General features: G+C 42.9%; 1 protein-coding gene across 1 annotated transcript in view; it reads left to right on the forward strand.

The window, feature by feature from the left end:
- LOC116087517 (lysozyme-like protein 1) overlaps positions 1-8,603 on the forward strand; it is a 14,492-nt gene extending 5,889 nt beyond the window's left edge. Inside the window, exons 4-5 of the mRNA XM_031366259.1 lie at positions 7,641-7,719; positions 8,261-8,603. Coding sequence (XP_031222119.1) covers positions 7,641-7,719; positions 8,261-8,330 — 149 coding nt within the window. The 3' untranslated portion in view covers positions 8,331-8,603. The remainder of the gene's footprint in view (positions 1-7,640; positions 7,720-8,260) is intronic.
- Positions 8,604-10,659: the final 2,056 nt, after the last annotated feature.

Here is a 10,659-nt window from a genome sequence, read left to right on the forward strand (position 1 = left end):
CTCTCTCTCTCTCTCTCTCTCTCTCTCTCTCAATGAGTCCAGTCTGTGTTACCCAATTAGTCTGAGAAGGAGGGTCTAGAGCATGGTTGACCTATCAGGAGTCACGCCCTTAAAGAAAATGGATTCTCTTAGCAGATACCAAATGCCAGCTATTCCTCAGCTCGTAGTGGCATTCCATGCCCACCTCCACTTTCCATGCTGGGATTTTTTTTTTTTTGACTTGAGCTTGCACAGTTGAATGCATGTTGTCACAACCTATATATAGTTCAGATGTATATGTCCTGTTGGGTCTGCAAAAGCGTTCCCTTGAAGTTATCCATCACCTCTGGCTCTTTCAGGGTTTCTGACCCCTCTGTAAAGTTCCCAAGACATTCAGGGAGGGGTGTGGATACCCACTGGGGACTGAGGATTATAGTTTCTCATCTATTCATGTCCACCAGTTGAGGGTCTTGATATTAATTGCCAACTGCTTCAAAAGAAAGCTTCTCTGCTAAGGGCCAAGTGATGTACTGATCTCTGAGCATAGTAACAAGCCTTTAGGAATAATTTTCATACTATGTTCATGTGGCACAATAATAGTATTGAGTTCTCCCTAGGGCCAGTGACATATCCAGCCATAGATTCTCAGCCATGTCAATAGTGCCAGGTATGGGTTTCATCTATGGAGATCCTATCAGAAAGTAGTTGGTTACTTCCACAACATTCAAGCCACTATTTCATTGGTGGGCATATCTTGTCAGGGTGGCCATTATTATAGATTAAAAGATGAGGTTTTGATTGCTACTCTTCCCCAGCAGCAAGCATAACACAGGGTCAAGACCAGTTTCTCGCTGAAGAGTCTGTGGAGGAGACATGACATTTCTGTGGGGACACAGCTATATCAAGTGACCTAGAGAAAAGTCTAGAGGGAAATAATTTCAGACTCATCATCCTCCCTCCTCTCCTACTTACCCCTGTTCACCACGAGCAGAACGTTCTCAGACCTGCCAGTGTTATAGATAGTGCACAGAGCCTTAGTATTTCAAAGCCTAGGTCTTCTAGCTAGGGCAGCTTCTCAGCCAGCTAATCCTGGCACTATGTCCTGCCATGTGGCTATTCTACCTCTCTGATCTGCTCTGGTCTGCCTGTTCACCTCTCTGTCCACTGGTGAATCTTCCATGCCTCATGTCTTCTCCCAGCATTCCTCTCTCTCTCAAAAGTTCTGCCCTCCACTTCCTGTCCAGCTCTTACCCATCAGGTTTTTATTATACCCAATCAGCTACAATTCTAAGCTGCCTCTAGGCTAGTGAGGAAAGGCACATGTTTTAAAATATGATGCTGGAGATGGGCCATAGAAATAACAATACCAAGATCCTGCCAGCATGTAGTTATCTGTGGGTACAGAATTAATAATTGAAAATACAGAGACATACCTTCACATGATTTGACCCAACACACAAATTGGGAAAACAAAGGCAGCATGAATCCAGTAACCAGGAACTCAGCAAAGGAGAAAGGCCAACACAATGTTCAGTATGACCTGGGGAATGTAATCTCTATGGTTTACAGCCTTGACAATTGATCTTTGCTCTCAAGCACAGTTTGTCTCCGTGGTAAATAAGCATCTTAAAAAAGCTTGTGTGCTCTGTAGTTATCAAATGGATAGCTCTTCTGTCTTTTCTTAGTTCTGTCAAGAGTGAGAAAGATATTCTTTAATTATTGGCTCTCATAGTTTTGTTTTTTTCTTTCAAATATATGAGTTTCTGAAGCTCTGTTAATAGGGACAGGCTTATTGATGAGGGCAGTGTTCTCAGTTGGTTAGCCCTGCTCTCACTAGAGTATGTGCCTCCCCTTAACCAGGGTGCCATCTCTTACACGGACATAGGAGAAGAGCCTGAGAGTAACTGCAGCAGCTTCTGGGAAGTGTCTACACTTTCCCTCTATTCTTTTACTTTTAACTCATCTATGTCTCGGTGATGCAAGAGACATTTTATAGGCAGAACACAGTTACCTTTTTGTGTCCATTCTGGCAATCATTGCTTCATATTGACGGGACCAAGGTTAGCACTGCCTTCCTGAAGGACACAGAAAATATTTGATTTAGGCTTTTCAGGCCATATGGCCTCAGTTGCAGTTACTAAACCATGATATAGTGTGAAAACAGTCACAAAAATATGTAAATGACTAGACATGCCTGTTTTCCAATAAGACCTTATTTAAAAACAAGAGCGTGGAGGGGGGTGCATGGAATTAGTCAGCCAAGTGCTTGCTATGCAATATGAACATCTGAGTTTGGATCCCCACAAACAACATAAAAGCCCTGGCACCATGGGTGTGATCTCAGCAATAGGGGGAAGAGAAGAGGATCCTGGGCCCTTGCATGGCCACCAGACTAGGCACTCAGTGAGCAACAGTTTCAGTAAGAAGCAATTTCTCAAAAATAAGATAAGAAGTGACAGAAGACTCCTGATGTTAGCTTCCAGGCAACACGGGCATGCATGTACATGTGTACACAGCTTTCTCTGGGTGGCACACGTGCCCCTGCCTTCAGCACTCTTCATCCCTCGGACAGCGTCCTCTGAGTAGTGGTTAAGGATCATTCATTCCCAACCAGTCCCTTCAACTGTTCCTCTTCATGTGGTGGAGGGCTCCTAACAAGCACGCTCAGCTCTCTCTGTCTGAAAGGGACTCTATTTCATCTTCATTCTTGAGATATTTTATGTATAAAGAAAGGATATATAGGACAGATAAGACACATACAAGAATAATATGCTTCAAAAGTGAAAATATGTGTGTAAAATATGTATCTCTATACATACATGAAATTCTAGATGTCAAGGAAAATTTTTAGTTCTTCTTCAGTACGCGTCTCCTTCTACATTCTGAGCTGGACATACCTTATGCACTCAATGCTCTCCCTTTGCTCACCACGTTTTTCCTTTTCTGGGCTCTATTTTAGTAATTTCCATTGATTCTTCAAATTCTGTGTTCAAAAATCTCTGATTGGTTTTCCTGAAGTGTTTGTCTATTAAACCCAGTCCCATACCTTCTTTCGTCTCTGGGTAGGAAATTCTTTTAGACTGCATTTTATACTGTCAGAACTGCCCATACCACATTTGTTCTCTTTCCATTGACACTTTTTTATCTTTATTATGAGTTATGAGTTGGTACCTCCTCTTATACATAATGGATATTCTTGGCTAGTAGATAGTGTGTTTAAGCAGCACCTTTTGTGGTGGTTGGTGTTTAGTGCTAAAGAAAGTTCGTATCTGTTTCCACATCACCATGAGATGGAGGACTGGGCTTGTGGCCTAGTGCTAGAGGGCTTGCTTGGCAAATTCAGGACCCGGTTTTCTAAAATAGAAAATAGGATGTTGGCTTTTCACCCTAAATCAGCCTTCAGTGACTGCTCTACCTCAGCCTTGGGCAGGAAATCAGTAATGAGGAACAGTGTCCTTCTGTCTATATTGTATAGAAGTAGCCACATTGTTGTAAAACCCTAGAAACCAGTTGACATTAGGTATCTGCATAAAGTACATGACATTGCATGCAGGAAAGGATAGACTGGCATTAGGTATCTTTACAAGGTGCATGACAATATGACTCTCTCTCTCTCTCTCTCTCTCTCTCTCTCTCTCTCTCTCTCTCTCCTCACCCCTCAGCATTCATTTTGTTAAGGCACCAGAAAATGGACTAAGTAAATATTCACATATATAAATTAAACACACACAAATATATACATGCAGATATGCATATACATTCATGCATAAATATGCCTTCCATTTATTAATTTTCTGATACAATGGCAATCTTTATTTTCTTTCAAAACATAGGCTTTGCTAATGAGAGCTGGTGATGGGTGGTGGAATGTAGTGATTGCTGGTAGAGTGTAGTCCTTGTGTGCTAATCTTAGTCCTCATTGGATTAGCATCTAAGTTGGCCTTTGTTACTGCAGAGAAGAGAAAGAGATGTAAGCCAGGACCATGGAGGTTGTAATTATTTGGGAGGAGCATGGAGGTTGTACTTATTTGGGAGGACCATGGAGGTTGTACTTATTTGGGAGGACCATGGAGGTTGTAATTATTTGGGAGGACCATGGAGGTTTTAATTATTTGGGAGGACCATAGAGGTTGTACTTATTTGGGAGGACGATGGAGGTTGTAATTATTTGGGAAGACCATGGAGGTTGTACTTATTTGGGAGGACAATGGAGGTTGTAATTATTTGGGAGGACAATGGAGGTTGTAATTATTTGGGAGGACGATGGAGGTTGTAATTATTTGGGAAGACCATGGAGGTTGTACTTATTTGGGAGGACGATGGTGGTTGTAATTATTTGGGAAGACCATGGAGGTTGTACTTATTTGGGAGGACGATGGTGGTTGTAATTATTTGGGAGGACGATGGAGGTTGTACTTATTTGGGAGGCAGGGGAAGGGCCGGCACATGGACATGCTCTAACTGGAAGCAAGCATTTCTTTGAGTACCAGCTGCTGCTGTTTTCTGTTGTAGAATGTAGAGTAAACTATCCGTCTACATGCAGATCCTGAACAACTGCTCCTACTCTTTTTGGCTAGACAGAATTGTCTATTTAGGGTAAATTGAGCAGAAACAATTATTGGCATGAATCTTTCTAAAAGCTTGCTGTCTCTCCCAATTTCTGCCGCTCTGCTGCCCCTATGTGGTGATTTCTCTGTTTCAATGGCTCTGCTCTGCTCTACTCTGGTTCTTTTTTTTTTCAGCCCCAAGATTCCTAAACACTAAGTTAATCCAGTCATTTCCAAGAGACTTTATTTTATTTGTTTGTTTGATTGTTTGTTGTTTTATAAACAGTATTGGTTTTCTGTCATCCAGACTGGGCTCAAATTTACTTTATAGCTGGGGCTGGCCTTGAACTCATAACCTTCTTACCTGTACTTCCCTAGAGCTAGAATCACAGCCATGCCCCACCACACTCAACTCTAAGTAGCCCTTTTGAAACTCTCTAAACAAGCTGACAACTTCCCCTGTGTTGCCCTGGTCCCTAACCCACACCACCCGATCCTGCTGTGAGTGAGCACAGCAGGGCTCAAACTGTCTTCAAAGACCAAGTCTTGTCCTAAGACACATACATAGGATGTGCTCCTACACAGAAGGATGGGACATGGCAGGCTTCTCCTCACAGTGTGTAATTTTCCCTTTCCACTTCCCTTTTTGGGACATCGTCAATGGCACTTGCTCTAGGGGCATCCCTATGCCCTTCCAAAAACAGGTTCGTTCACTGGGCACATGGATTCAGTTTATAGGAATGATGATGGTACCCACTAAAATGCGAGTTCTGATTAATTAAATAATTTAGTATAGTTGATAAATTAATGGGTATTTTCACTCTGTGCCTGATACGGTACATGTTATGTTAACTGAATTAACATCAGCGATGAAGAGCTGTTGCAGATACGTTTTTAGAAATAAGACTTAGAAGCTGGCAAAGCTCTGCTTCTCTTGGTGGCACTAAACTGAAAGCAGTGGTTTGTATACCCCGTTTCAGCTACTCCTGCCTCCAGATCAATCCAGTCTCGGGTTTTTTTCCTTGTTAAATGGTAGCTTGTTTTAAATCAAAATCAGCCACATTTTGAATAAATTTACTTGAAGGAAATGTCACAACCATAATCTTCTAAGAAAAGTAATATTATGAAAACTAAGCCAGCACACCAAAGGGAAAATTCCACTTCTAGCAAATTTACAAACAATGCCATAGTATGATGTTTATTAAAATGTGACATTTCAAGCCAGTGTTTCTTCTTTCTGGTTATTTTTTTTTCTGACTGTCAGAGTAATACATTTCTATTGTAAAATGTTAGGCTCTACGGCAATGGTGCCAACACGTTGATGATGGCAGCTGAGAGTTCATCCTCATTAAGACACTGCCAAGTTCACAATCCTTTTTCTAAAGCTGTCCAAGAGACCTGTGTAAAGGTGGAGCCTGTGTGCCACAGGATAGGGGAACCCACCAGACAGTGAAGCACCTAAAATCTACCTAAGGCAACTGAGAAGCTGAGGATTCATATGTACTTAGTGTTAAATTTACTGTGTGGTATCTTTTCCAGCCTTAATTTAAGTATAATTCACAAAAACTCTCTGTGAAGAATGTATACAATGCTGTTTTCATATCCATATATATTATGAAGTGATTTCTACACTCAGCTAGAGGCACATCTACAGTTACTGGGCATGTGTATGAGTGTGATATGTATGATATGTATGGAGGTGTGGTGCATGAATGGTTTTTGTGTGTGGTGTGTATATGTGCGTGTGGTGCATGCATGTATGTGCATGGGAATGGTATGGGGTGATGTATAGTGCAGGGAGAGCATGTATTGTGTGTGGCATGTATATGAGGTATATGTTGTATATGTGGTGTGTTATTTGTATGCATCTTTGTGTTATATGTGTGTACATGTTATGGTTATGTATGTGTATGTGGTACATATGCTGACCGTGAGTGTGGTATTGGTGTGTGTGTGTGTGTGTGATGTATGGTGTATGGTATTAACTACATAATTATGTTGTGCCCTGGCTCTCCAGAGCCTTACATTTTACATCTTGAAGTTTGTATTTTGATCAATGCCTCCTCCTCCCCTTGCCTCCAACTCTAGGGACCACCATTCTATCCTCAGATCTGTACCTGGAGAACCTCCACCTTGCTGTGGGTTCCAAACCTCCTTGACGTAAACATGAGAGAAAAAGCCAAACATCAAACAAACAAACAAAAAAGAAAAGCAAAGCGTTGAGGTTTGGTCTTTTGCTATCTATTGTAGTGCTAAATGTGATTCCCCAAGACCTGGTTATCCCAGAGATCGGAGAGTACGCAAGTTAGACTTTTCTGTTGTAGAAATTATTTAATCCCAACCTGGGGTTTCTACCCTGCCTTTGATCATTTACTTCCCAGATAAAAAATAGACTCAACCTTTATATTTACAATAAGCTTTAAACAGCACAAGAGCTAGGCGGACACCTAGTCTCTATGCTGTTACAATCATTCCTATCAATAACCCCAGTTATTTCTTACTATTTACCATGTTTTATCTGGGCTACAGTTTTATGAGTCTTAACCCATGGCAGCTTCTTTTTTCTCCTGCTGCACATTATTTTCCTTGTGGTCCCTCTCAGACCCCTAAGCCTGGGAAACCTAAACCCCACCCATGTCCCTTCTGCCCAGCTACTGGCTGTTGGCATCTTTATTTACCAATCAGAAATAACTTGGGGCCAAGATACACAAGTACGCTCCCATCTCTGGGACAACCAGGTCTTGGGGGCCCACACTTAGCACTACAGTACATAGCAAAACACAAATCCTCAACACTTTTCTTGTTTTTCTTTTCTGTTTGTTGTGATGTTTGACTTTTTCTCTCATGTTTATTTACATCGAGGAGGTTTGGAGGCCATTGCTAGGCAACTATCAGCCGCCATTCTCTGCTCAGGTAGGCCACAATGAGGACAACCTTGAAAACAAAAGATGTTTTGCTGGTGATAAAATTCATGTTATTCTGCAGGGAAAGTCACAGATCTTCCAAGCCCCTTCCAGAAAACTGCAGAGGGAGGTTCTGGCATAAGGATGCTCTGGTGTAAGGACCCCCAGATGGCTAAAGCCCTGCTGACCCTCACATCTCCTTTCTTTACAGCCTTGATCACTGATGACCTCACAGATGCCATTCTCTGTGCCAAGAAAATTGTTAAAGAGACACAAGGGATGAACTATTGGTGAGTGTGTCCTTGCGAAACAGGGCTGGCGTGCGTATTCAATGATGTTAGTGATGTTAGACCTACAGTGTGTCTGCTCACCGTGGCTAGTGTGGGCATGGAAAACTGCTAACTGCAGAGTGGTCCAAACAAGAGGCATGGGTGTGTTGAAACTTATCCCATGAGAATGAGGGTCGAGAGGAACACAGTACCAACAAGTATGGGCAAAGTCTTGAGGTCTGAGAACGATCCATGTGTGAGCACACTTCTTTCAGCTGTATGTCTAATGAATACTGCTGGTCAGGCTACACATTTGGTAGCTCGGAAGGTCTCAGGGATCCATCCGTACCAAAGTGGTTTGCTTGTTGGTGAAGCAAAGAGTGACTTGGAGAAAACGGGGTGAGGATGGAAGGACAGAAGACATAAATGAGGCATAAATAAATGAGTGGCAACTTTGGATGTCAGAAACAGGCTAAATGGCGAGTACGCCCTGGAGGTTACATCTACAGTCATTTGGCTGGTGTGCTTTCTTCCAATGTCCCCTTTTCTGTCTCCTCCTCAGGCAGGGCTGGAAGAAGAACTGTGAGAACAAAGACATGTCAGAGTGGAAGAGAGGATGCGAGGTTTCCTGATCTGCACGCAGCAAGTGCGAGGGCACCTTACCACGACTCCTCAGATTTGTAATGAGTATCCCTTTCCCTCACAGTAGCCCTTCTCAAAATTAGAGAGGGAGCCTAAGCTGTATTTTAAGAAAGTAAACATTTGCCTTTAGATGTCTTCACTTCTCTGTAACCTGAGTTCATGATGTCATAATAACTTGATGATGTTAGTACTTGGAAAATCATCTCACAATGTCTAAGGGCTGGAGAGAATAAACTTTTTTCTTTGTTATAAAGATTCCCAAAGATGTAGCTGTGGCGTGTCTGTTCAAAAATGAGACTTCTGAAGGTCAAAAGCCGCACTGTTAGAGAACCTTACGAAGGCTGTCAGCCACTTTGACAAGTCCTACCTCCCCAACAGACTGTGGCCATTCTTTCTGGCCAAGGAACACTTCTCAGATCAACACCGCTGGGGAGGGCACTCCTGCATCCTGGGTAGAATCCCGATGGCAACTCTGGTGGGACAAAAAGATGAAATCACAGTTCTTATCACCAACATCCATGACATCCATTTGAATTAAACCTATCAAATTTCACTTGATGGTCAGGTACAAAAGAAACTCAGGACAAAGGCTATCTGCGTGTCTATTAGCATACCAAAGTGCATGCTGGCTCCCAGACTCTCCCTGGAACACCTGTTGCAGAGTCCCTGACTCTTCTCACTCTTCTCACCCTGCCCCCACCCTAAAAGTCTCATTCTCTCTCCCCTTCCCTTTTCTTCCCTTCCCTTCCTTTCCCTTCCCTTCCCTTCCCTTCCCTTCCCTTCCCTTCCCTTCCCTTCCCTTCCCTTCTCTTCCCTTTCCCATTTCTATATGACCCTGACTTTTCAGCACCCTCTTGTCCTCACATTATACAGTGTCAAACTGCCTTCATCTCAACACGTGTAGCTTGGATCAGCTTGGCCAGGAACCTGATGACAGTGTGTGGCCTGAGGACATCAGCCCCCAGAGAGATTTCCAGAATGGCTCTGCCCCAGGGTTCACATCCAGCTTCCTGAACACATCTTTCTGTCCCCCTGGGCCACAGTCGGTTGAAGCGGCTTTGTACTAAAACTGAAGTGAAAGTAGCAGCTCTTGTTGAGTGCAAGGTGCTGTAGACTGCCCCAAACTGAGGGTTGTTGGAGAAATGTGTTACAGAGCAATAAGCCTCCATCAGGACAAAGTCTCCAGGCTGATGAACACTGTCCCAACTTGTCCAAAAACCTTTCAGTGTTTCTTTGTGGTCATTGCCCAATTGGCATCTTTAATCTTTGAAAAATCATGACAGTTATTTGTCAAAGAATACACACCAGTATTGTCACAACTTAAGCATCATAAGCCATGGGAGAAAACGCTTTTGAAAACCATTTAACAATTGAATAATAATTCTATAAGATGACTTAAGAAAAACTGAAAAAAAAGTAGAATCCCTTAAGGTCCTCTAAATCAATAACCTGTGCCAGTGGAAGCCCATAATTATATATTTTTCACTGTTGTGACCCAGGCATCCATCTTTCTTGCAGGCCTCAATCTTAGTGGGCCTCCTACTTCATTAAAACCAGTGGCACCAAGTTAATGGGTGAGCTTGGCACAGACCTGGCGCCAGCCATCCAATGTCTAGGGGAAAGGGGAAAAGCTTCCCCAAAGTTCAAGATAATGGGAAGCTTGCTGACATGCTGTAACATGATCTCTGTCTGTCTCTGTCTCTCTGTCTCTGCCTCTCTGTCTCTGTCTCTCTGTCTCTGTCTGTCTCTCTGTCTGTCTCTGTCTCTGTCTCCCTGTCTGTCTGTCTCTCTCTGTCTCTTTGTCTCTCTGTCTCTCTGTCTCTGTCTGTCTGTCTGCCTCTCTATCTCTCTCTGCAAAACTCATAAAATGTCCAAGCATATAATCTCACTATTTTTCTCCCCAATGTTTTATTTATTCAGTACTTCTACAAATACTAATTTAAGATGAAAATATAATTTTCCATAATTCAGAAATACAAGAGGAGATGATTACTTCTGTTCTTAGCTTAGGCGTGCGCCACCACCGCCCGGCTAGGACCAGCCACTTTATGAGCAGGGCTACCTGATGCACTGAGCTGATGGCTGATACTAGGGCTGCATTATGAGCACACTTCTTTTTCCCTTGGAGAATAATTCTTAAGAGCCTCTCCCCCAACATCTCTGCCTTTGCATCTCAGCTTGCTCTCTGGTGGCCCTAACACTTTCTGGACCCCTCTACCATCTTCCTTGACATCTCTTTTATCCAGCATGCCATTTCCCCTCTAGAGATGACTGATGCTGGTTCTTGCCTAGGTTGGAAAACTTTGCTGCTTTGCTGAA

The sequence above is a fragment of the Mastomys coucha genome, unplaced genomic scaffold (genome assembly GCF_008632895.1).
Source record: "Mastomys coucha isolate ucsf_1 unplaced genomic scaffold, UCSF_Mcou_1 pScaffold13, whole genome shotgun sequence".
NCBI lineage: Eukaryota > Metazoa > Chordata > Mammalia > Rodentia > Muridae > Mastomys > Mastomys coucha.